The sequence below is a fragment of the Sphaeramia orbicularis genome, chromosome 14 (genome assembly GCF_902148855.1).
Source record: "Sphaeramia orbicularis chromosome 14, fSphaOr1.1, whole genome shotgun sequence".
Classification (NCBI taxonomy): domain Eukaryota; kingdom Metazoa; phylum Chordata; class Actinopteri; order Kurtiformes; family Apogonidae; genus Sphaeramia; species Sphaeramia orbicularis.
The window spans coordinates 19,003,113-19,029,855 of record NC_043970.1 but is presented as its reverse complement, the minus strand read 5'-3'; the positions used below and the strand labels follow the sequence as shown (position 1 = coordinate 19,029,855).

The following is a 26,743-nucleotide window of genomic DNA, read 5'->3' as shown; positions in this document are numbered from 1 at the left end:
TAATATACATAGTTTTTAAATTATCTTGGTCATTTTCATCATTTTGTTGATTTTTTTTCTTACTTTTTTGTCATTGTGTTGAGTCCTATTTAACTTTGTGCATATTTTTAATCACAAATCACAAGTGTAATTCTTGCTTTTATTATTCAGTGAAACAAAATGTTAAGATGTATTCGAATTCAAACATCTAATATAATAAATTAACTCCATCTAAATAACGTTCTTTAAAACAGCCATTCATCAATAGCACTGATTGATCAGCGATCAGGGCCCTTCCCTGTCACGTGACCGTGTTTCCCTGTTGACAACATGGCTGCCGAGGATCTCCCGTCTGAATTCGACGTTATCATTCTGGGCACAGGTACGCACACACCTGGAATTTATCACGTGTTCTAATGCCGTTCGGGGAGCTGAACGGGTCTCCGTCCGGTCCGACCTCCGTCTGGATGTCGGTCCGCTCGGAGTACCGTTTGATGTGGCTCGAACCGGAGGCAGTGACTGGGCGTTAGCTGACTGCTAATGAACCAGTTCATTTCCAACGTCAGCGGCTAGCAGCTAACGTTAGCCAGTTGTGTTAGGGTTGTAATATCAGTTTGTTGACGTTAGCAGTTACAGAAGCTAACAGTTAGCATGAGGCTAAATGGCTAATGACAGGCTAACAGGAGGCTAGCTGTTCAATTAGTTTATTTTTATTGACAGACATCAGTTATATTAAACGGGAAGTGTACAGTGTGTATATTTTATACATACGAGCAGTTCTAAAGTACAAAAAGAACATGGAAACATTTAAACAATAAATACTATAAAGAAAAAACATACAGAGAAAGAAGAAGAAGAAAGAAATAGTTGACAATTATTAAATGAACCTTGAAAATGCACATGATCTACGTCTTGCTTAAGTTAATTTAACTCCATTTTAGCAGTTTGTCATAATTGTATCTTTGAGGAACAGATCAGTTGACATCTTGATGATCATTTAGTGAATGTTTTTGTGTATGTCTCTTACATAGCTCTGTAGTGTTTAACCAACTCAAAGTGCAGTTAAATGCACTGGAGACAGATCAGCATCAGAGGGACTGTGCTCATGCATTAACATATACAATAACAAACAGCTTATCTAATTAAACATTTTCTAATATCTTATAAACTGGTTATCATTCACTGAGTGCGTTGATATAATGATGATACTCTATGTTAGTATAAATATAAATAAAAATCAGCAAATACAACATCCGTATTTGAGTTTTACAGTAATTTAGAGCTTTACCTTGATCCGTGAGTCAAGGAGATAAGTCACAAAATAACTGGACATTTGCTCCTTACTGTGTAATAGGGATATATAAATATGATAGGATGTTTTAGAAGCTCTCAGTATCCGCAGTGTGCTGATCTGAGAACATTCAATGGATAGTATCATACTTCCACAGGAATTGCGGAGCATATCAGTAAATAACACCTTGGAAAAATACAAATCACCTCTACAATGATCTGGATTTTTATGGTTAGTTTGATGGTTTATTCATTTATGTATTAATTACTTTACAGCAGTTATCTGGTTTCCAATAAAGTTCAAAATGTGTAATATTTTTCAGAGGATGATCTCAGTCTAAGGCTGGAAAATTAATGCAGTGAGCATCACAACTAACTCAAACAATATCCCTTAGACTGAGTTGTCCTTCTCTTTTCCAGTGATATATTGTCACATCACTTTGGACCATTATTATTATTTGCTGTTTATTCATGAACTAGTCTGGTCTTTCCAAATTTTTGTGCACACTCAATAAGCTAAAAAACAAATCTCATAAACAAAGGGAAAACCATGGTAGTCATGGTCTAGTGAAAGTGTCGTGTTCCAGTGAAAGTGTCAGACCTGCAAATTTTGCAAACACCAGTGTATCATGTAATTTCTATTCCATCAGAATAGAAAGTTATTAATAAAAGTATTGATCAGGATCCAGCTTGTAGATTTTGAACAAATGCTCAATTCAGTCTGCTGAGCTAGTTTAATCATGAAGTGAACAGAAATCTTCCTCCTCGCCTGTTATTGATACTAATTACTGATTATTGCTTATTGATCATCAGGTCTGTGTGAATCAGTGGTGGCAGCGGCATGTTCCAGAGTTGGACAAAGAGTTCTTCATCTGGACAGGTGAGTCTCATTCAGAACCAACCAACCGTCTGTCTGCAGCTCTGTCCAAGTTGTCATTTTTGATAATGACAATATCATCTCTCATTTTAATAGTGGAATAGTATTATTGATAATACTATGGTGTGTTTGATATGGTGTATTGGATGGGATTTTTTTGTGAAAGGTGTGATGTTTCCTGTGTTGTAGGCAGAGTTACTACGCGTCAAACTGGGCGAGCTTCACCTTTAATGGTTTACTCACCTGGATCCAGGAACAGCAGGTGAGGGCAGAGTTGAGAGCTGATTGACTACTGCACATCCCCTGGAAACATTTAGGACTACAAATATGAAGGACAAGACTCAGCTGTCTTTGTCTGTCTGTCTGTCTCTCTGTCTGTCATTGTTTGTGCATAGGCAGAGTCTCAGCCTGATGAGGTCCAGGATTGGTCAGGTCAGGTGGAGGAAGGGGAGGACCTAATTTACCTGTCACAGTCAGACTCCAGCTCCATCAGTAATCTGCAGGTGTTCTGTTACACCAGGTAAGCCCTGTCTTAACTCTAACATGAAGCCAAAGAGCAGGAAAAGTCCTGGACTTATATGTTTATGGATATTGAGTCCTCGCCTTTTGGTGAAAATGGAAATAACTGACCAATATTAAGATGATGTCCTCAGAGATATTCCATTACTGTTACAGAGGAAAGAAATAGATATAAATGAAAACCAGTGATTAATCAATGATCACTAGTATACTTTATTTATTTATTTGACATGACTTTACTCCTTCTGCTAATGAGAATCAAGAGAATAATCCTTGAATTTTGTCTGTAATTAAATCCACAAACCTAGAAAGTAAACCTATCAAATTTAGACACTGAATGATAATACGCTGCTTTAAAAAGTCATGGGAAAAGTTTGCCTGTAAAAATGTGTAAGGTGTATTAAAACCTTGAGCAGATGAAACAAAGGTTTTCACTCCAACTCTGCTGTAAATGCCAATGTTACCATAAACAATTAGCTTTCATCACTTACCAGTGTACTTTGATGACAGTAACAGATACAGAGATTAGAGAAATGAGACCAAACTGGTGTTTTTTGAACCATTTTCTGTCCACAAAGGAGGGAAAGTTGCTCTTTTTTAAAGGAACACAATATAAACTCCACACTGTAACTTCTTTGGATCGTTTTAATGTAAGTTAATGGGAGTGTCTTTCTGTTCTCAGTGAGGAAGATGAGGAAGATGATACTCCAAACACCACAGAAGAAGAAAAAGGAGGCGGGGCCAGTGAAGCCACTGAGGCTGCAGGTGCAACTCAGGACACAGACTGATAATTAACTGACCAACTACTGACTGTCAGTATCTACACATGTTAGAGTTGATGGTGTCTGAGGGATGATATCAGGTTACAACTGCAAACACTGACTGTGAGGGAAAATAACAGCAAAAAAACAACAACAAAACAAACATTTGGATGATTAGTCAAAGTCATACATTTGTGACAGTGTTGAAGGTTTTGGACTCATTACAAAGATTTGCTTTTTCCTCATCTGCCAATGACAAAGTAATTTCGCTTGAGTTTAAGTGGTGACTTTTTCAAACACATATGCAACAGAATCATACACCATAGTTTTGAAAGTTAAAAATCATAACACAGTTGTGTATAATAAACAGAAATGAACTATATTCATACACATAAATCCACAGCTACAGAAAATGGAGTATGTGCATCTGTAATAAACATATGGATATGACATGTTCATGTGGTTCTTGCTCTCATTTCAGATTCGAATAAAGAAGATGAAGAAGAAACAGAAAAACAGGAAGCAGAAGAACAGGTGAGAGGTGACTGAAGGTGTCATCTGAAATCAATAATTATCAATCAGAAATACCCTAAACCTGATCAATAAATTCCATGTGTAAGGTTTATTCCACCAGCTCCATGATGTCCTTGTTTTTATTTCATCCAATCACAGGTTGCACAAGATGAGGGGGCGGAGCCAGAGGCAGACCAGCCCTGCCCCTCTGCTGATCCCAACCAATCAGAGCCTGTCAAGAAGAAGAAGATCAGCCTCGCTCAGTTGGTGAAAGAAGGTCGAAGGTTCAACATCGACCTGGTCTCCAAGGTAATGCTAAGACCTGGTTTTTGATGATAACGGTGGAACCTGGTCCCCATGAGATGATCTCCATGATAATGATAAAACCTGGTCTCCTTGCTGGGCATAATCTACATTGTAAATCTCATCTAAATACACTAATGCTATCTAGCCCAATGTGGCATAATATTTATTTCTATGTAATCTATATTTTTCAGAAATGTCAAACTATTCCTCTTTCTGCTCTAGCTCATGTATTCTCGTGGCTCACTGGTTGATCTTCTCATCAAATCAAATGTCAGTCGCTATGCAGAGTTCAAGAACGTCAGCAGGATTCTGACGTATCGTCAGGGGAAAGTGGAACAGGTTTGTAGATCTGTTACGTGACAGGACATACACCTGTTTACTTTTTGTCACTTCTTACATGTCACAAATTTTACAAGGTCACACTATTACATCATTATCAAACCTTATTTTAAAAACAAGTGCCTAATAATTATTGTTGTTTTGTTGATATTTACTAAAAATATGTTTCAAGTGTATAGAAGTAAGTCTTAGGCTTAGAATCAGTGGAATTCTAGTGGAAATGGTTTGATTCTTAATGTGGAACTTTGTTTAAATAGAATAAATAGAGATAAATCTTATCTTTGTGCTAGGTTCCCTGCAGTAGAGCAGATGTGTTTGCCAGTCGACAGTTGTCTGTAATTGAAAAGAGGAAGTTGATGCGCTTCCTGACCTCCTGTGTAGAGGAAACAGAAGATCAACAAGGTGAGACATAAGCTTCATTCCTCGAGTCCATGAAAACTGCTTTTCCCACCCCATTGCCTTCATGTTAAACTACAGGGAATTCTGGGTAATGTGGTCTTTCATCTCCTCCCTCCAGCTTACAATGGTCGACCATATTTGGAGTTCCTGAGTGACCAGCAGCTTGGAGAAAACCTACAGCATTTCCTGCTGTACTCCATTGCCATGGCAACAGAGGACACACCCACAGAAGTGGGCCTGGCCTCCACGCGCCACTTCCTTCGATGCCTAGGTCGCTATGGCAACACACCGTTTCTATTTCCTGTTTATGGCCTTGGTGAGATTCCTCAGTGTTTCTGTAGGTAAGAACCCACCTATGCGTGTTCTACATTAAAAATATAAAACAAAAACGAAGCAAGACTAAAAATGGTATAAAAGACAAAACAGCTTTAACCTTGAAAACAAGACAAACACAACAACAACAAAACCAAATTTTTAATTAGATTTCTAATTTAAAGGGCATAAAAGACAAAAAAAAAAGATGTAAAAAATTTAACAAAGCTAAAGATTCGTCAGAGAGGATATTTATGATTTTAAATACTTGATTTTAAGCAAAATAAACCCAAAAGAAGAAATTGTAGAAATCATAGTAATAATATTGTCCAATAAGAATCATGTCATTTAGAGAGTTTATTGTCAGAAAATAACAACTTGTCAAAATAATACAAAATGCAATGTTTCAGTCCTCAAATAAAGGATGGGGAAAATATCTGCTTCAATTTGAATCCACACTAAATATGTTTTAGAAATGTTCTATAATTCTCTAACAAATATACAGTGCTATTAACAGACTGCTTTGCAGATAGAGAAAGCAGTCGGATACAGTTGTACAGTGTGCGATATTATGGTGCTTTCTTGGTAAATTAGCTCTGCTCGGTCCAGGTGTGTGCCGGTGCCTTTAGGTTCTGTTCTGTTCTCCAGAGACAGGTCAGCTGGTCGTCATGGAGACGGCACTGTCTTGTTCCAACAGCACATGAATATTAAAGAGGAGGTGTCGCCCAGGGCTCAGCTCATTTACATATTAGATCATCCTCAGCGGATATGTACCTCTGTGGGAGATGGTTTGACTTTAATGTGTTTTCACAGTTTATATCTCTTCATTTTTCAAAAAAACTCATTATCAACATTTCTGACAGTGGTAGAAAAATGTGGCCATTTGCCATCATGCAAGCCTTTAACAGACAAAGTTGGGACAGTATGTTACATTAAAACTGGAAACAGTCAATAAATTATCTTTGACCTGTTTTACACTGAAATCAATATAACAGAACATAAATAAACACTTACATTTTGGTTCTTGCTACACATCCAAGAAATCACTGTAATTTTCCATTTTTTTCACCACACCTCAAGCCTGAATTTCAGGAATGTTTTTTTTTTTTTTTATTAAATGATGTTGACCACTAAATTAGAAAATCTGTTTTCATCATTAACTTATGCTTTTCATCTTATCCCAACTATTTTTTATTTGGGGTTGTAGTTTGTTAATCATATTTCCTGTTTTTTTAACCAAACTGTTTGATAGTGAATCAGTGACAAAAACTAACTGGCTGACACACCTGTCAATTAAACTGCTCTATTTAAACATATCTCCAGAATAAAGCTTTTATTCTGAAAGTCTTCATTCAGAATAAAACTATGTGTTCACTATTGTCATGAAGTAGTGTCACATGATCACATATAACAGACATGTTGTTGTGTTTTTAGGATGTGTGCAGTGTTTGGAGGAATCTACTGTTTGAGGCACTCTGTCAGGTGTCTGCTGGTGGACAAGGACACAAACAGGTAAGGCTCCATTCAGATCAGTGTGTAATGTCAGTATATTGAAGTAAAAGAGACTTCTCTCATATAATGTATCAATTCACCACATTAAACACAGATGTTTCAGTCACGTTGTGTCCACTTTTAACACTAGTCCTGTGTCTGAAAAGTTATTGACTAATTAATCAATACCTAATGGAAAAAGTCATATGAAGGACGATTCCAATATTAAATTAATTCTGAAATAACATGGAACACATTGTGCTTGACCTTCATATGTCTGTAATTTATGAGCAGTATAACGTTCCATTTATAGTGTAAATTACCTTTATTCACCTTAATTTAACCTGTGATTCTCTTCACCTCTTCCTCCAAAACAATAACACAAAAAAGATGTAATGTAAACACAACAAAATAACACAAAAGCTACAAACATTTCACACACACAAAAAAAAAATACAGAAAAATGACAAACACAACTGTAAAAATATGACAAAAAAATTATACCAGAAAATTATAAAAACACAACTAGACAGATATGCAGAAAGCTGAATGCCGAAATTATGATGGTAAATATCACTGACTTTGAGTAAAAATAATGACTGAAGGTAACAAAAAAAAATGTTCCCAGATAATTTAATCTGTGTTTCAATTCCACATTTATTCATTTAACATTTGTTATTTTGAGTCATGTTCAGTTCAACAGTTTTCTGGTTCATAGTTAAGTCAAAGACAGTGGATTTCAGACGTGTACAATGTGTTTTCAGTGTCAGGTTTTGGGGGGAGGGGTCATGGTGATGTTGGCTTCTTCCAGCTCCAAACTATTCATTATTATATTTCATTATTATATTGGCCTTTAAGAACCCGCTAGGATTTGACCTCGTGTGTTCACGCAGCCCTGAGCTGTGTGTGTCTGAGTGTCAGAGGTTATGAATGATCTTCTGTTCGCATCATTATTCCCAATAATAGGCTTCAGCTGCGCCTTTGTGTGTTATTTTGTGTGTGTGTGTGTTAGGGTGTGTATGTGTGTGTTATAGTGTGTTATTTTGTGTGTGTGTGTGTTTCTTCTTCATAAATCAATATAAAACAGTTCATTTCTCTGCAACAGTTCATAAAGTTAAAGTTGAAAAGTGATCATCACATCGTTTACAGCTTCTTCAGAAAAAAAATGCACAGAAACATCACAGCTTTGTCAGCGTTAGAGCTGTTCCAGGACTTGTCAAAGTGAAATCAATAAAATTATCAATAGTTCAGTCAAATCCTAATAGTATGACAAGATATGACAAAAATATTGATGCTAAAATACGATCAAACAAAAGTACAAAAACAAAAATGGTGACAAGGTGGCAAATATGCATCAAAAAACAACAAAATATAGAAAACAGTATAAACAGGACTCAAACACAGGAACAACATCTAAAGGTTATAGTGTTGTTTGTGTTTCTATTTATTTTTGAGAATTAAATTGTCCAAAATGTCCCCATGAAATCACACTCTTTTGCCCCGCTCCTCTCTTTCAGGTGTAAGGCTGTGATTGACAGCCGGGGCCAGCGAATCAGCTGCAACCACTTTGTGGTAGAGGAGGGTTATGTGGATGCAGAGAGAAAGCAAACAGCCACGCCCACCAGGTCAGACCAATCCACCAATCACATTCTGAGGACAGTTAGAGGCCCTGACCGTCAGACTGATTAACGGTTACTTGTGTGTCCAGGTGTGTTTCCAGAGCAGTCCTGATAACAGACGGATCTGTTCTGCCCAGTGACTCAGACCAACAGGTAACAAACTTATACCTAGTCTCTTTACTGGTGTTTTCAGTCATGGAAGGTATTCATTACCTCCGCCAAGGAGGTTATGTTTTTGCCGGTGTTGGTCTGTCTGTCTGTCTGTCTATCCGTGTGCAAGATAACTCAAAAAGTTATGGACGGATTTGGATGAAAATTTCAGGAAATGTTGATACTGGCACAAGGAACAAATGATTAAATTTTGGTGGTGATCGGGGGGTGGGGTGATCTGCCTTGGTGGAGGTCTGCGCTCTCCAAGTGCTTTTCTAGTTTAGTTTATGAAACCTCTTTCTCCAGGTTTATTGTTAAGATACTTTATCTGGCAGCATTGTTAGCTTAAAGCTGCGGGAGACTTTCGTCACCAATTTTTCATCAAATCTGTAAAACCTCAGTCATAGCCTAAGTATCATGAGTCCGTAAGTCTTTCTGTGATTACTCACCTGAATCTCTTCCCTCACGGTGAACAATTTCAAAGTGTACTCCACCGCAAACAAACCATTTGTTTATAAACAGAACAGGAGGGAACTTGAGCATCTTTGGAATTTTGTCGTGACATGCATTGTGGGAAGCGGAGGTTCACGCAGCTGCCTGAACCCAGAACCCTCATCACAGGTTAAACTTCCTAGCGCCTGGAAACAATCCAGAGAAGGGGGTAGAATTATAGTAAACAATCCAGAGAAGGGGGTAGAATTACAGTTTCCTCCAAGACCACTCGAATATTTGCACTGTGATGCCAAAAGCTACGAAGTAATACAGCAGTAAACCCATCCATTTGAGGCAGAAACTCTGCCCTTTTCTGACTCCAAATCGTTGCCTCAGACCTCAAGGTGCTAATTCTCATCTCAGATACCTCACACTCGGCTGAAAACCACCCAAGAGGGTTTTCTGTCTCTTTTAAGACAGAAAACCCTCAAGTTAATCTGTCTGTCTGAACACACACACACACACAGACACACACTTGTCACTAATTAGGTGAGAGTTAAATATTGAAATATTGAATTAAGTTTGGTCAGAGAATTATGATGTTTCAGAGATCTGTGTGTCCTGCAGTGTTCACTAATGACATGAAACTAATCTGGTTTTTAAAACTCTGTGGACGTTTTCCATTAGATATCTGTCAGATGATCAGATGGATCTGTGCTTTTAAAATCACACACTGTACATGTCATTTTAAGCCAGTTTTACATGTGTTGCTGTCAGGAAACAGCAACATAGACCAAGAAGAGATTGAAAAATTCGGAGTTTTTGAAGATAGAACTAGAGTTGGGAGGTGGATAGAACTGGAGGCTGGAAGAAGAATGGATTGTAGCCTAAAATACTTTAAATTCACAATGTCCAAACTGTTTGCAAAGGAGAATCTGGATCACCATTTGGAGCAAAGTAAATATAGAAAGAAAGAGTTTTTAATTTGAGAGGAAATTAAAGAAGACAGTGACATACAGAGACACTGACATATGACTTCCATAATCCACAGCACAATGTTTGTGTCCTCCCTGAATAGTAGATACCTTTATTCTATATTTGATTAGGACATTGTTAATAATATCCATCACACAGAGGAAACACTTAGTGCTGTAGTTACAGAACCATGAAAACACCTTTAAATTAGAATATCATTTAACTGCAGACTTCATCTTTCCTTATTGTGATGGATGAGATAATATATGTTATACAAGCCAAGTGGCCTGTGTGTGCGTGTGTCTTAAGAATCACACAAAATCCGGAAAGAGCTGACTGCTGCAGTTTGGCATGCTTATGGATTTTTGTTCAAAGAAGACAGTAGTGAAAACGACAAGTTAATAGGACCAATATTTTAGGAGATATTAGTAATTTCGGAATACAATAGCCTTACAATCATGTTGCTATGCCCAGAATGGTTTGGCGGTGACTGCTGGACAAATGCGGTACAGCATGCACGAATGCACAAAAGGATCAAAACTACCACATCCAGAACCTGTGGATCCCCATGGGTCAACGTGCTGGTAGCCTTATATCATGAAAATGTAGAACTGGTTAAACTTCTGTTTGAGCCTCCTGGATGTTTGGTTTCAGTATATGTCTGGGAAGTCATTCTATTAATGATTTCTGGTCCAGGAACAATGTGAGTGAAAATGTGGACCATTTTGTTATCAGTATGTTCTGATAATGTCTTCTGTCATTCATGGAAATTAGCACAAGTGGACATAATTATCTTTATTTACCACATGTTGTCTGTTCTCAGCAGTGCCTCCTTTTGGTCAAACTATCACATCCACACCAGAGATAAATGGTACACGACATACGGCACAGTTAGCAGTCAACGAGCATCACAAACCTGCAAGTCTTTAAGAGGGGAACATTTACAGAAACATTTGCATTTAACTGTCATCGCCTTTCCAGAGCTAACTTTGCACTGCGTCTCATTAGTAGTTTCATTGTACAAATAATGACAATAAAGACTATTCTATTCTATTCTATTCTATTCTATTCTATTAAATCTCAATAGTAGTTTTTAACATTAAAGATGATTTGTACTGGTACATTAGTGAACCTGGTCCATCATGTCAGTCTTTGTTTTCATTCACTATGATAGCCATATCTCATTCTCTGTTGGGCCAGGTTTCTATGGTAACCATTCCTCCAGTAGAGGCGGAGCTTCCATCGGTCAGGATGGTGGAGCTCTGTTCGTCCACCATGACGTGTATGCCTGGAACATGTGAGTTTTTCCTATATGTCATGTGTTGATGTCATGTGTCCCTTCAATTAAAAAAAGTTGTAAATTTGTGAAAAAAAAATCTTAAATATTCTTTAGAATTTGAAATTTAAAAAATTTGGGAAAAGCACTATTATTTGGAATTAAAGTGGCAGAATTACCAGAAAAAACTATAAGAAAACTCAGGAGCAGAACAGAATCAGAGTTTTTAATACATGACCACTTTATCACATACATTTATTTCCACTGATGAGCGACTAACTGACATTAACTCAAACTGAACTATCCTGTGAAACTTTAGATTTCACATTTATTTTTGTTGTGTGATCAGGTGTTAGATCTACTCATATTCAGTGCAAATATGCAAAGTTTATTATCAAGAATTTTACTACATTCCTGTTTTAAGGTTGTATCACCCAGTGTGTGATGTGATTTTCACAGTAAATTCAGCATTTTATTAAATATATTGATACATTTAATGCATTAAATCTGCTTAATCTTTATTAAATGTGTCGAGTCTGTTTTAAGATGAGCCTCTGGTCGCCTGTCTGAGATTCTGCAGCAGAAAATCCTCTGTGTCCTTGAAAGAAATGACACAAACACTGATTAATGACCAACTACTGTGTGTGTGTGTGTTTTCCGCCTGTCAGATCTTCTTCTGTTGTCCTGATGCTGCAGTGTGATTGGTTACTGAGTCAGTCGGCCTGAACGCCGTTAAAACAAGACACCATCTATCTAAAAACATACACAGTAACACACAGTAGAGGCTTCTGAAATATACTTTTAGGTCTTGATTTAATATCCTCTCACAATAATTACAATTTTTCACAAATCACAATTGGGAACCTTTTAATACTGAGAATGATAAATACATAATTTTACTGCCCCACAGCTTTGAGAAAACAAACCCACAAAATGAAATATCAAAGCATGCAATTTGGGAATCGTTTGCCATCATATGGGTTCAAAACCTGTATCAATAAAATAGCATAAAATGTCCCATTCTTTTGACAAACAGCACATTCTATTTCTAATCTGTGCAACTAATCTTTCTCCCTTTATCTCTATAATTGTCAGGGATTTTCTGATTGAAACGGCAGTAGGGCCATTCAATATTTTCATTGAAATTCCGCAGTTATAATAATAATAATAATAATAATAATAATAATAATAATAATAATAATAATAATAATAACAACATTAGTAGTAGCAGCAGTAGTAGTTCTGTAGTGTAGTATGTCTAGATTAAATTGTTCACAAAATAGTCTGAATACATTATTTAATGACAAAATTGTACTGTTTGATATTTCTGAATAACCGACATTGCTGTGAGCACAGTTCTTATCATCGGTTCATTGTTTATTGAGAAATAATTAGTTCCATCAGTAAGTATCTTTATGATACATGTGATGATATACAGACCTTCAGGATACTCATCTCTGACTCTGAATTTTAATTTTGAGGTCGTAGTTTTCACAAATATTTAATCTAATTTCACTTCTCCATCTGTGAATGTCTGTTAAAATGAATCAAGTTCCTCTATGTCAAAGTCAGCATTTCTGAGAAAGAAAAGAAAAGAAATCAATAGAACCTCTAGAGATCTGAGACTTTACATGGAGGTTCATCTGTTCATCTGTAGTTCAGCAGACAGTTTTTAAAACAAACTCCAGCTGATGACCTTTGATTGTATTTGTCTGGTCAGATCTAGTCCATCTCACCTGTCAGTCAGTTGGCTCTGCCTACGAGGACCTGTCGCCACTGGTAACCAGGATGTTCCACACAACGGAGTCATCTGATCAAGGTAACGCAGACACACACCAGGAATGTAAATGTAAATAAAAAGAACAGATTCTATACTCAGCTGTTTCACCTTTTGATGAAACAGTAAACTGACATGCAGCTCAACGTCTTAAACTTGTCCACATGTTCGTTTCACTGTGACTCATGGTATTGACCGTTAGTCTGGTGGTGACTGACTCATGATGTGTTAAGTGAGTTTATTTATTTTTACCTTTGGTTTTGATGATATAAGGTTAATAGTTTGGCTTCATGAGACTGGGGTATGTGGTCAAAAATACAGTCATATTTGATATTAATCAGTATCAATAATTATCATGAGAAATGCTGAAGTGATATTTTTTCAAGTAAAATGAAGTGAAAGTTGACGAAACCAGACAGTTATTTATGTTTTGATTTTATTTATAAAAGATGCTACAACAGTGAAAGATGGAAGAGGAAAAGAGTGACATTAAAAGCACAATAAGTTGAAAAAGAAAAAAGACGACATAACAGAAGACAAAACCAGATGGAATCATAAATAATATTTCATGTGATGGAAAATGAAATTGTGGTAAATGTCATGTTTGACACTCGGCTCTGTTAAGCATCATACCTCTGTACATCACATACTGGAAGTCACAATTATTCCTAAAAGAAAGAAACAATTATTACAATTAAGATCATTTTTCATTTATGTTTGAATGAAAAAATAGAAGAATACTCCTGTGTTTACAAGTCAGATTTTTATGAATGTCAATTTTTCACTACTTTATCAAAGTGGAAGGAGTTATCTCCAAAGCTGTAGATTGAAACAGTGAACCGCTGCAACCTTAGAAGAACTACTTACATTAGTGTCTGAAAACCTCCTCCTCATCCTCCTCCTCCTCCTGTCTTTATTTAATTCATCATTTTCTTTTGAGGTTTAATTATAATATGAACAACCTGCACACAGACACACATGATGGATGGACGGAGGAGCCGATTCATCAGAGTCCAGACATGATGGAGGAGACGAGCTGCTGCTTCATGTTTCACTGTGAAACTCAAACTTCACCTTCTTTGCACCAGAATCATGTTTTTAACTTTAGAGTGATACTAAACAGTAGAATGCATTCTTTGAGCAGTAAACATATAATTATGACTGTGATGAAACTCATTGACGCTGGTGATTAAACCAGATGTAAAATGAGCAAATTAGTCAAGACAGAAATCTGTGTTTTAGGTGAAAACAATTCAGCTTAAAGTTTAAATAATGAACCATATCATTGTCCTCTAGTCCAGTGTGTGTGGTCAACTTGTCGATTTTACTTTTATTGTGATAATTATTGATACTTAATATAACATAACCAATTCTTATGTTTGGAAGACAAACTATTGTTGAAAATGGCTCATCTTCTAAGGTCTCGAGCCAGTAGATACTGAGGACTTCTAAAGGAAATTAACCCTTTTTTTTTCTTCAGAGTCCTTCATCTCTATATTGTTTTAAGACATTTTCCTTATATTTGGATTTGAACTGCTGTATACAGTCGTGGAAAAAAATATGAGACCACCCTTGTTTTCTTCAATTTCTTATTCATCTTAATTCCTGGTACAACTAAAGGTACATTTGTTTGGACAAATATAATAACAACAAAAATAGCTCATAAGAGTTTAATTTAAGAGCTGATATCTATCCATTTTCCATGTTTTCTCGATAATATCCAAAATCACTTCAGTTCTTACATCAATAGCTATGGCATTGTACTGCAAAAAAACAGTGCTTTTAGGCATTCCATGTTTTCTTTTCTGTCTGTTTTAGTCACATGATACACACAGGAGTTAGTACTTGATTGCATAACCATTGTTTTTGATGACTTCTGATGGTCTAATAATTTTTTCCATGACTGGAGCTTTGCTTTAGTCGAGCCCACAAACTGTGTTAAAGATGAATGTTGGCTGAAATGTCTTGAAGCTCTGAGTGAGATCATGTTACTTATTTGACTGAACACAGTTATGTATGTTAAAGCGGTCTGTCTGTCTGTCTGTCTGTCTGTCTGTCTGTCTGTCTGCAGAGGAGCGTCCATCTGTCCTCTGGTGTCTCTACTTCAACATGGTCGATGGTTCAGGGTTAGAGGTTGAAGGTCACGACCTCCCGTCCAACATGTACCTGTGTTCAGGTCCAGATGGAGCTCTGGGTCATGACCACACCATCAAACAGGTGAGGGTTTTTGTAACAGATCTACATGACAATGTATTATACTGGTAATATTATGACCCACTAAAAATCTCTAAGGATTCTTCTCCCCTCCCAGAATCACATTGTTGATATGGCAACCATGGTCCAAAACTCAAAAAACGTCTCACATACATCAAAAGTGGTGAAAAAGTTTAGCTTCTATGGGTTTGAGTTATGAATGACTTCATAGTGCCTTTTCAACAATTTATAAAAAAAAATCTGTTTGACCTTGATATGCGTGGTTTTTTAGAACCAGACTGTAACCCTCAGACATAAAGAGCTATCTGCACCCAAAAGCATCTATTGATCTAAAATGTTAAATAACTTTTTACTCAGTGCTCAGTCTTCAAACTTAAGATTATATTTCTATACTAATAGCCACTACTACATTAAAATAAGTAAGTGAAAATGCAGTTTCTCAGCTTTTGATGGTCATCAGATGTGATGCATTTGGATATTTAGAGGCTCTGTTGTGAACCTGGAAACACTGTCATCTTCTACAACACTGATTCACCGATTAATGATAGTGGTTGTAGATGCTCATTTTTTTAGAGTTATGTTAATGTTATATGTAGTTAGAAAAGTCACTTTTGCTTCAGTTTTCTCCATTTTGATGTGATAATCTTTGAATTTACACTGAACTTTTATGAACATCTACATTGTCAGTAAGGTAAATATAGGAAAATACCTGATTTTTACAGTAGAATAGAAAGGATAAAATGATAAATGGTGACAAATCACTTAAGGAAGGTTAGATGAAGAGAAGACTTAATCTGAAAGTCACCACAGAAATAGTTATGGGTCTCTAAGGGTTAACCACAGTGCCCACCACTTTGGTTTAAATGTGCAACTTTTTTATTATTTATTTATTAGTTGTCATTGTTGAGATGTCTTGTGACCTTAAATACTGTATGTGCACAGAGGAATGAGACCATAGTCTTCACTTTAATGTTGTTTTTTCATAAGACTGCAACAATTTCATAAAGTGAGACACGAAAGTACTGAATTTAAATGAACATCTACATAACCAAGACTATCTGTTATGATATGATTTAAAATAAAAGTCATCTGCTTTTAGGTTGTGTTTTACTGGCCTCTTTAGATATATGTTAACTTTTAGCATCTGTCTGTCTATAGGCGGAGTTGATCTTCCAGAAGATTCTCCCCGAGGAAGACTTTTGTCCTCCTGCACCAAACCCTGAAGACATCATCTACGATGGAGAGAACGGGAACGGGAACTCTGCAGAGGGGGAGGAACTAAAGGACGATGAGCTAAAGGACGACGAAGAGCCAAAGGAGCAGGAGGAGGAGCTAACAGAGCAGGAGAAGGAGATAAAAGAGCAGGAGGAGGAGATAAAAGAGCAGGAGGAGGAGAAAGAGGAGGAACAGGGGTTGGAATCAGAGAAGGGGCAGGGCCTTGAGACTGAGGAGTAAAACTATGTCAACATGCTGGTCTTTCTGTGTTTGTGGGACTCACTGACACAAACATAACGTGTGTGCACTTGAAAACCCTTGGCCTGGCTTATCAGGCCCACTACTGCCACCCAGTAGCCTGACTTATCAGTGCATGCCAAAGTTTTTGGACAGACGGACAGACGAACAATACCCTGCAGCCAGTGTGACTGAGGGTAAAAACCAAACCTACCCATAATGCTGAGTTCAGACTCCACAACATCAGTCTGATCACAAACTTAACAACTGAAGCTGATTTCAGCATCATCACAAAACATGACGCTGACTTTGTGTAAATTCAGACAATTGAACACAAGCTGAAAATGTTCAAGAAAAAAACAGGATGGCAAGATTTAGCTTCAAAAACAAAAGCTTTAAAATGTGTGTTTAGTTTTACTGATGAGAGGAAATAAATAAAAATGACATTCTGTTACATGCGGTAAATTGGGCTCATAGTATTATTGTAGTGTTTATCATCTAAGTGTTTCAACGAGGTTATTTATCAAACATAATCTTTTCAAATTATCGATTTCTCTGTCGCACATAGTGTTTTATTGGACTTGATGTTAAACAACAGCAAAAAATAAGCAGAACACATTTATGGACAAATTTGCTTTTTTGTGATTCACATATTTAAAGCGTTTATGAAACTGTTTGGTGAATCCAGATCAGTCTGAACTCAGTGTTTTAGTTTAATTCTCTTGTATTCTGATGCCTCTGAGCTTTAAATACACCATCTGATGAGGCGTTTGAGGTCTGTCCATAAACCTGTACGTCCTCACAACTACAGAAAGATACATACTTGCGCCAAAAGTCCAGCAGTGCATTGTGGGTAAAGTTGCCTTTGTGTTAGTATTTTTTTATGATTTATGCTTCATGTTGTATTTAAAGTCTGTTCTGTCAAATATTAAACTGTCATGTGACCATGGATTGTGTCCTGATTGGCCCTTTGCACTAATGATGTCATTGTTCACCCTTTACAGTTCACACAGAAACAATCCACTGATCAGGAAAATAATGACTAATAGTTAATTAAACACAGTATCCGTACACAAAGCCTAATAATTTATAGATTTTCATATTTAATAGAATCTGCAAATTAATGAGTGTGAGGACAATATTTAAAGGGGTTCTATGTAGTATTGTAATATTCCCAAACTCTAAACAGTGGGGGGGAGTTATGTACTAGAACACACTTAGGACCAAAATCACCAACAAATCAACACTATATAATTATGTAAACACAGACATTATTTTCCACTGAATAAAGCATAAAGCTCATTGTTTAAACACATGTTATGACACTGAGTTTTCTTCTTTAAACAGGAACTCACAGTCCATTATCCTTAAAGTTAGTCTAAATAACATGTCTTATAATCTTAACATGCTGCATCAACTGATAGTTTAAATTATGACTGTTAGCTCTAATTTTAAACAGAAAACAGCCACAAAACACTTCAAATCACCTCCATTTTCAGTGCAGGTTTGTATTGTCAGTTGCTGAACTAAAGATCTATTTGGAATCATCCAAACAAGGTCAAAACTGTCACAGTTTAGTCTGAACTGATCTACAAATGACCAGTTTAGCAAAGATAATAACATCACACAACTTTATACTATCAGAAGCCCCGGTAATCAAACACTATGATTTCATCATCAAACTCCATTCTTTTCTTTGAAAGCTGTGTCCAGTGGTGAAAACAACAACAGTGTTTCTAGATTTGATCACTTTCTTTGACTCTACAAATTGTGTTTTAATGATTCTCATCCCATCTGGTCACAGCCTGACACTTGGGTCCAAGGCCCTGTGGTGTTAGTTTTCATCACCATGGGAGATCTGCAGAGTGACTCACTACTCCCTCTAGTGGTCAGATAAATCTGACGAACAGTTAGCATGAATATGTTCGGTTCATATCCCTAAAATAGTAATAGTAATCCACATGATCAGTACATTAACCCATAAAGACCCAGTGCTACTTTTATGTCAGTTCCCAAATTCATTTTTCTCTATATTTAACCTTTCTTAAGTGATTTATCACCATTGATAGTAATATTATCCTCCTTATTTTTCTTTTTTTCAGTGTAAAACATGTTTTTTTCCTATGTTTGATTTGCTGATTATGTAGATGTTCATAAGAGCTCAGATTGAAGTTGAGGGTTATTATACCAGAAACAGAGAAAACTGAAGAAAAAGTGACTTTTTCAGCAAACATATCATTAAGTGAACATAAAAAACAAGTGTCTCCATCCACTGTCATTGATCCAACTCCATGGGTTTTAGTGGTGAATCAATGTTGTACAAAATGACAGTGCTTCCATGTTCACTACAGAGCCTCTGAACATCCACATGGGTCATATCTGATGACCATGGGAGACCAAGAGACAAAAATGAATTTGGGAACTGCCACAAAAGTAGCACTGGATCTTTATGGGTTAATGTGATTAGATCTAAACGTGTCCTCAAAGCTTCCTGGGTGTGTTCAGACGTTGCATTAGAGATGAACACATGATCAGATCTGTGAGGACAGATGTAAATGCAAGTCTGAGGAGATACCGAAGCATTATATAAATATAAAACATAAAAATAACAGATGAGGGGTCAGATGCAGGTTCAGAAAGGGGATCAAATGATTTTATTACATCTGATCCTTGGAGCTGTGTTTTTAGGTCCAGGTTGGCAGGTTTTAAGAACGATCATGATGAAATGACCTCACCTCACCCAGGTTAGGGGCACTGAAGACCTGTCCTGAATCCAGATCTGGGGGGTGGGTTCAGTCTGAAAGGAGCATCATTGCATCACCAGTCTGTGTACCACCCACCTACAGGAAGACCCACCGGAGTCTGGTACTTTAGGGATCAGGCAGGGATCTAGACCCTCCCATCTCTGGTTTCTGTCTGTACAGTGAAGTTTTCGCTTGTGAATAAAAGAGTTGTTTATCTGAGCCTTCTAAACACCGTCATTCACACAAAATCAAAATGAGCAAATGAAAGTTTTTTTTTTTTTTTAGATTTTCCAGACATTAAGTGCATTTGTACAAAGTATCAGTATCGGATCAGGATCACCGATACCAACCTGAATTTTTCTCAATACCAGATCAGAAAGGAAATCCATGGTATTTTGGATCATGAGCTGTCAAAGTTAGCTTATCTTGTCATTTTGCCATGTGCAGAGCAAATACAGAAAAACTTAATTACAACACTCTAAAGCCCCTGGTGACATAAGGAACATAGAAAAATATAGAACAGAAAACAGCTATAAACATACAATATAACTGTGAACATACACTGTGACTCTAAGCAGCAGGGGTTGGACAGAATGAATAAAACAACACAGTGGAATCAGTAAAGTGACACAGTGAAGTACCAGAGGAATTACTGGGTTTAAGGTGATAAGACCCAAAGTCTCCCTGTTCCTCTCCTTTCCCAGACTTTACTTGTACCATATTTCTAATGTAAGTTGAGTCTTGGTTTAATTTGTTTTAAAAAATCCTTTTTTTTTTTTTTGGTCAAATTTTAATGTGGCCTTTATGTTTTTGAATGTTCCCAGTGGTTCATGAAGTGTGTTCTTGACTTGGCTGATTATTGTAAAAGGTTTTTTTTTTATTATTTTTATTATAGTTAATGCAACAGTTTTGTTAAACCCATTGAATTCAAGCTGAAAGTCCACACTTCACTCTCATCTTAACTGTTTTATTTCAGATCCACTGTGGTGGTCTATAGAGGCAAATTACAATGTTTGTGTCCCTGTCCAAATACATATGGAACTAAGTGTTTGTGTTCATCCTTCAGCGTCAGATACTGCTGTTCTTCAGTATCTGCACTTTATTTCTCTGCACACAATCTTGATGTTTCACAGGTGACATTTACCTCCTGCTGCTCATCATCTCACCTTCAGGCTGTTACCCACGATCCCCTGGATCTCACACAGCTGCATGATGGGAAATAAAAGAGCAGGTGTAGCCCCTGGACACTGTATCACATCTGATTCACTGGTGCTGATGATCAGCTTGAAGGCGAAAAACTGGAATATGACAAAACTCAATGTCTGTATTAAAGGAGCGATATTTTGCTTTTTTAAATGGAATTATGCATTTTAAAACATTTCCCTGTGGTCTACATAAACTGTAAATGCTATACTTGGGTCTGAATTCTTCATTAATTCAACTCCGCAGGTCCATCTTCTGAGTAATGACACCAGAAAGGTCGTTTTGAGCGCTGGCCCTTTAAATGCAAATGAGCCACTTCATGCCCCACCCCCTGCAGGTGGTTGGCTGTGCTGCTCTGAACATTTTAGGTAACTGGCTCGAAGTTTGGACATATTTTCAGCATGGACTACAACCATTGCTGCTGACAAACAATTATGTCGTACTCGAAGAAATGCTTTTTGGAAGTCTTGGCCTTATATGTGCAAATGTTATGACGTAACTAGTTACAGACGTAACAAATTAAGCAGGAATTAAAACAGGTTGTAGAAATCCACTCGATTTTTGCCAAAATGAATATAAAGATAGCTTTGCAGCACCTGGAGGGTTCAAATTCAAACTTTTTGAACTATTAGGGTCCAAATACACAAATAAATGTACCAAAGACTAATAAAAGTGGGTTTAGCAAAATATGACCCTTTTAAACAAATCTAACTCCAAATCCAAGGGCTTTTAAAAACGCCACACTCATGAAGTGTTTCAAACTCTTTGACAGTTTGTTGAATCGTTGTCTAAGACATTAGGAGAGTCTAACAAATGCTGTTGATACATGGTGGCATTTTGTTGCTGCTTCAGTTTAATGTTGTTTCTGTTTGTTATTTGTATTAATTAAGTGAATGTTACCGTATCCTCATTGTTCCTCACAGTCATTCATTACATCTACAGGTGGGGAAGCAAAATTTACAATGAACATTTAGTTGTTTTTTCTCCGCAGGCACTACGTCAATTGTTTTGAAACCAAACATATATTGATGTTATAATCATACCTAACACTATTATCCATACCTTTTCAGAAACTTTTGCCCATATGAGTAATCAGGAAAGCAAACGTTAAAGAGTGTGTGATTTGCTGAATGCACTCGTCACACCAAAGGAGATTTCAAAAATAGTTGGAGTGTCCATAAAGACTGTTTATAATGGAAAGAAGAGAATGACTATGAGCAAAACTATTACGAGAAAGTCTGGAAGATACTATTAAAGAAGAATGGGAGAAGTTGTCACCTGAATATTTGAGGAACACTTGCACAAGTTTCAGGAAGCGTGTGAAGGCAGTTATTGAGAAAGAAGGAGGACACACAGAATAAAAACATTTTCTATTATGTAAATTTTCTTGTGGCAAATAAATTCTCATGACTTTCAATAAACTAATTGGTCATACACTGTCTTTCAATCCCTGCCTCAAAATATTGTAAATTTTGCTTCCCCACCCTGTATTTACATTGAATGGAATTGCATCTACTGTCATGAAGTAAACCTGGACCTGAAAACATGGGGACTTCATAATGAAAACACAAGGACAGCTTCATAATTTTCTGTATTGTAGATGTTCAGTGATGAAGATGAGTACTATCAGAATCAGAAAAAATTGCAAAGAGGTGAATTTCATGGATGAATCACTGTATTTCCGTCTAGTTACCTCCACCAAGGAGGTTATGTTTTTGCCAGGGTTTGTTTGTTTGTTTGTCTGTTTGTTTGTCTGTCCGTTAGTGTGCAACATAACTCAAAAAGTTATGGACAGATTTGGATGAAATTTTCAGGGTTTGTTGGAAATGGGATAAGGAAGAAATTATTAACTTTTGGGGGTGATCCGGAAGAAATCCTGGATTCTGGATCACTTTGAAATTTTCGTTAACATTGTGGTAAATGGGGCCAAAATTTTCGTTTCCCAATATCTTGCTTAATTATTGACCAAAACTCATGAAATTTAACTCAGGAATTGACAATGGGGTCCTCTATCACATTTCAAAGGCTGATCCGGATCTGATCCAGAAGGCGGATTTTATTTTAAAAAATAAATGTAGGATTTGTATCACTGATTATGTGGGGAATTTTTGCGCTTGGCGGAGGTCTGCGCTCTCCGAGTGCTTTTCTAGTTGCTTTTTTGTCACAGTTTTGACTGAATTTTTACTCTAAACATCTCAGTGTTTTATGTTGGCTGGGGTGAAAAAGGTTAAATGTGAATAAAATCAGTCAAACAAATGTACTAATTGTATGTGGAAAGATGAGGAGACGGTAATAAAGAATTAATACAAAAACAAACAATAAAATGACCCCTTTTTGTATTTTTTTTCTGGCTCTTTATGGCATGTTTCTTGTCTTTTCTTTGATGGGGTTAAATACTGTTGCAACACAGACTACTTTTATTTGCTTTTTAGTGTTTTGTGAACTTATTTATATAAACATGTATATTTATATAGGTATGTATTTTAGCCTATAGAGTTTTGTTATGTATTGCTATTATTTTTATTTATTTGTTTGTTTGTTTGTTTGTTTGTTTGTTTGTTTATGCACTACCTTATGCATGCACATTTTCTTGCATTTTATCTGGTTGCTGTCTTGACCAGTGAATTTCCATATTTTTGGATCAATGAAGTTTCATCTATCTAGACATCAGTGGCGGCTGCTTGTCTTTCAGACAGGGGAAGCTCATTGTCGGCTTACATCAAAAAAAAAAAAAAAAAAAAAAGTCAAGTTATTTAAACATACATTCGTCCCTCCATTCCTTTTTAAGAAAATGCTCAGTGACCTTATCGTACACAGTAGGCATCTTTTCCAGGGACTGGACCAGTGTCCTCTCTGCTCAGATTGCTTTGGCCCAGTGTGTTGTGGGTGTCAGACTTCAGCCTTTTTAAACTACAGATGCTCCTTTCACTGCGACCTAGCCGACAGTATGACTGATTTAACTATCTACAAAACGATATTAAGCTCGAACAAGAAATGATTAAATTATGTAACTGAAACAAGAAAACAGTGAAATTATGTTAAATTGAAACAAAAAAAGTACAATGAGTGTGTTTTATTTACAGTGCAAGAAATGAATGAGTAATTTCGTAGTGGTTTCTCTCTCTTTCACAGCAGAATGTGTGACGGTATTAAACTGAACTGTGTCAGTGAAGGAGGAGATCTGAACACAACTGTCAATCAAACGGGATTCAGCCTTTCGACTGATCCTCCAATCAGCACGTGGGATTCTGGCGTCCAGCCCGGCCGAGCTCCGCCCACAGCTCCATTCACCCCCAGAGACGCCCGGCGTCCGGGGGCGGGACAACATCGTGGCATTTATCCAATTACCGTCCAGTTTAGAGGCAATGAAAAAAACTGTTCCACTCAGTCCCATTGAAGCCCAGAAACGCCCGCAGTCTACGGACAAATGCACTGAGCAGAGATGGAGGAGAAAATACAGACACGGGAATGGAGGAGAAGTGAACAACATCGCGTCCGTTGATTTGTGATAAAGCTGATTTGAACAAACTCATCTTTAAGATGAACGTGTTCTAACACATTTGTAGTCAATAAAATGTCAACACAACAGTACATATTTAACCATTTAATTTTCGTAATTTTAAGGGAAGCCGGGCCTCCCTTGCAGTCTATGAGAAATCGTCGCTGCTAGACATAAAATCTTTATAGAATTTATCCCTTTCATGTATAGTGGTTGCTACAGCGGACAGCTATTCAAAGCTGTTCTCTCAACACAGTGGACGCTTATGCACCATTCCATGCACTGCAATTCATACAGTTACTGTAACTTTCCTGTTCTTAATCAGCCTGATCTGCAGTAACATATTTGAGTGTAAATCAATTGCTAACTGTTAATAAACTAATTAACAGGTTTTTGTTTTGTTTTGTTTTTACAAAAAGTTAGGGTTTTTTTGCATATTGTCTGAGTGAGTAATAACTAGTATTATAGAATATTAAAATGTGAGAAAACATCAGATAAGCAGCATTAAAAAAAATTCATAGTTTTCATGCAGTATGTCAGTTGAAGCATGGTGTCCAGCTGAGTGGACAATTCTGTAACTTCATGGAAAAATAGGTTCATAAAAAAATTTCAATCACATTGTTTTTTCATGCCTAAAGAGGAATAAAACACTCAGGAAAAAAAAAAATTCATTAAGGTTAAAAAAAAGAAAAAAAGGAAAAAAAAAAAAAAAGCTCTTATATATACACATACATTTCATTCATTCAGAACATACAGAGCCTTTCTCTAGTCTGTATTTGTTTTTTTTACTGAGTGTTTAATGTAGTGATGGCCAAATGACAGATTGAAGCTTGTATGGAGAAGTGTTCATTACTCAAAGCTTTCTAACACACTCCTCTTTAGTGGCATCTAGTGGCTAAAAGTATGAAGAACAACTTGAATCTTCAACTTGAACTACTTCTTCTTGATTGGTCACTGTACAGAGCTCATTTGACAGCTGGGTGAAAAAATAATGTTATGTTTATTTGATTCATAAGTAATTTTGATGAATAAACATTCCTTATTTAAACCTGTACCTCTGTATCATTTTCCCATCATTAGTTTGATGTGTAATGGTTAGTTTTATTGTGCAGTAAAATTAAATATCTGTGAATTTATTAAAGTTTTAAAGTACAATTCTATATGACAAAGGTTTATATGTGAACTTGACGTCTGTGTAAGTACAGCATTGACATGTGAAAGTTCAGTGAGCGGTTTAATCACGTATGAGTCAACACACACACACCTACATTCCTTCAACAGGTTGAACCAGTGAGATTTCACTGTAAAAAACCTGTGGTTAAAACAGCTGACTTCACCTTCATCTGAAATTGAATATGAAGTCCTGACTGCAGATCAGCTTTTACTTCAGTTTCTATTGTTTGTTTTATTGAAATTAAATACCAAACCAGTAATTCTACACAATTTTTAATGATAAGGAAACAAAAGCAGAGGAAGTTAATAAAGGACATGGAAACCACCATAAAACATTTTTATCAGTTGATTTTGATAATAGTCACAATAAAAATCAAATCATTATTTTTAGGTGGTTTAAAAGAGGGTAGATGTTAACTCTAATGACACCGGTGAGTATTGGCGCAGCACATTAAGGTGGGATAGAATATACAGGGTGGGGAAGCAAAATTTACAATCAAATGACAAATGAAAGTCATGAGAATTTATTTGCCACAAGAAAATTTACATAATAGAAAATGTTTTCATTCTATGTGTCCTCCTTCTTTCTCAATAACTGCCTTCACACGCTTCCTGAAACTTGTGCAAGTGTTCCTCAAATATTCGGGTGACAACTTCTCCCATTCTTCTTTAATAGTATCTTCCAGACTTTCTCGTAATAGTTTTGCTCATAGTCATTCTCTTCTTTCCATTATAAACAGTCTTTATGGACACTCCAACTATTTTTGAAATCTCCTTTGGTGTGACGAGTGCATTCAGCAAATCACACACTCTTTGACGTTTGCTTTCCTGATTACTCATATGGGCAAAAGTTTCTGAAAAGGTATGGATAATAGTGTTAGGTATGATTATGACATCAGTATATGTTTGGTTTCAAAACAATTGACATAGTGCCTGCTGAGAAAAAACAACTAAATGTTCATTGTAAATTTTGCTTCCCCACCCTGTATGTAGTGGAATACATGCATATATCATACATTTTATGTATTATATTTATATAAAATAATACAGTTTGTGGATTGTATTAAATACATCATTGAGATAGTCATATATAGTATAAATTATAAGGAAGGTTGTATATAACTATAAAGCCTAGCAGATTGTATATTGCATTTATATTGGTTTATATTTAGTACACATGTAATGTATATATACATGTTGTATTCATATAAATTAATATTGTTTGTTCTTTTTTGGTAATGAGTTGAATTTGGGGAAAGAATGAATGGGCTTTTGGTTCAGCCTATTTTCATTTCAAACACATGGAAGTTATATAAATTTGTACATTTATTTATTGTATTATTATACATGTATAAAATAAGACAAGGAAAACTACTTCTACCAGGAGTCGAACCTAAGTCTTCTGCATTGCAGTCTGAAAAGTTACTGCTTGAGCTGAATCTC

The 26,743-nt window shown here is 36.4% G+C and overlaps 1 protein-coding gene across 5 annotated transcripts; it reads left to right on the top strand.

Annotated features, from left to right (window-relative positions):
• The first annotated feature begins 290 nt into the window (after nt 1-290).
• Nucleotides 291-17,630, top strand: chm (CHM Rab escort protein). Of its 5 annotated transcripts, none has more exons than XR_003937301.1 (18): nt 291-361; nt 2,083-2,149; nt 2,336-2,408; nt 2,542-2,666; nt 3,348-3,430; nt 3,908-3,960; nt 4,099-4,248; nt 4,468-4,584; nt 4,875-4,986; nt 5,102-5,324; nt 6,730-6,807; nt 8,304-8,411; nt 8,495-8,558; nt 11,163-11,259; nt 12,959-13,057; nt 15,087-15,232; nt 16,388-16,742; nt 16,886-17,630. XR_003937301.1 is itself a non-coding variant. In XM_030154244.1 (18 exons), exons 1-18 carry the CDS (start codon nt 310-312, stop codon nt 16,682-16,684), a joined length of 1,902 nt encoding a protein of 633 aa, XP_030010104.1. In that variant the 5' UTR covers nt 291-309; the 3' UTR covers nt 16,685-17,630. The 5 variants fall into 5 exon arrangements, 3 of the variants coding, with proteins under 3 accessions (XP_030010104.1, XP_030010103.1, XP_030010102.1); XR_003937302.1 differs by having other exon boundaries at nt 16,388-16,744; nt 16,882-17,630; XM_030154244.1 differs by having other exon boundaries at nt 16,388-16,562; nt 16,605-17,630.
• The last annotated feature ends 9,113 nt before the right edge of the window (nt 17,631-26,743 follow it).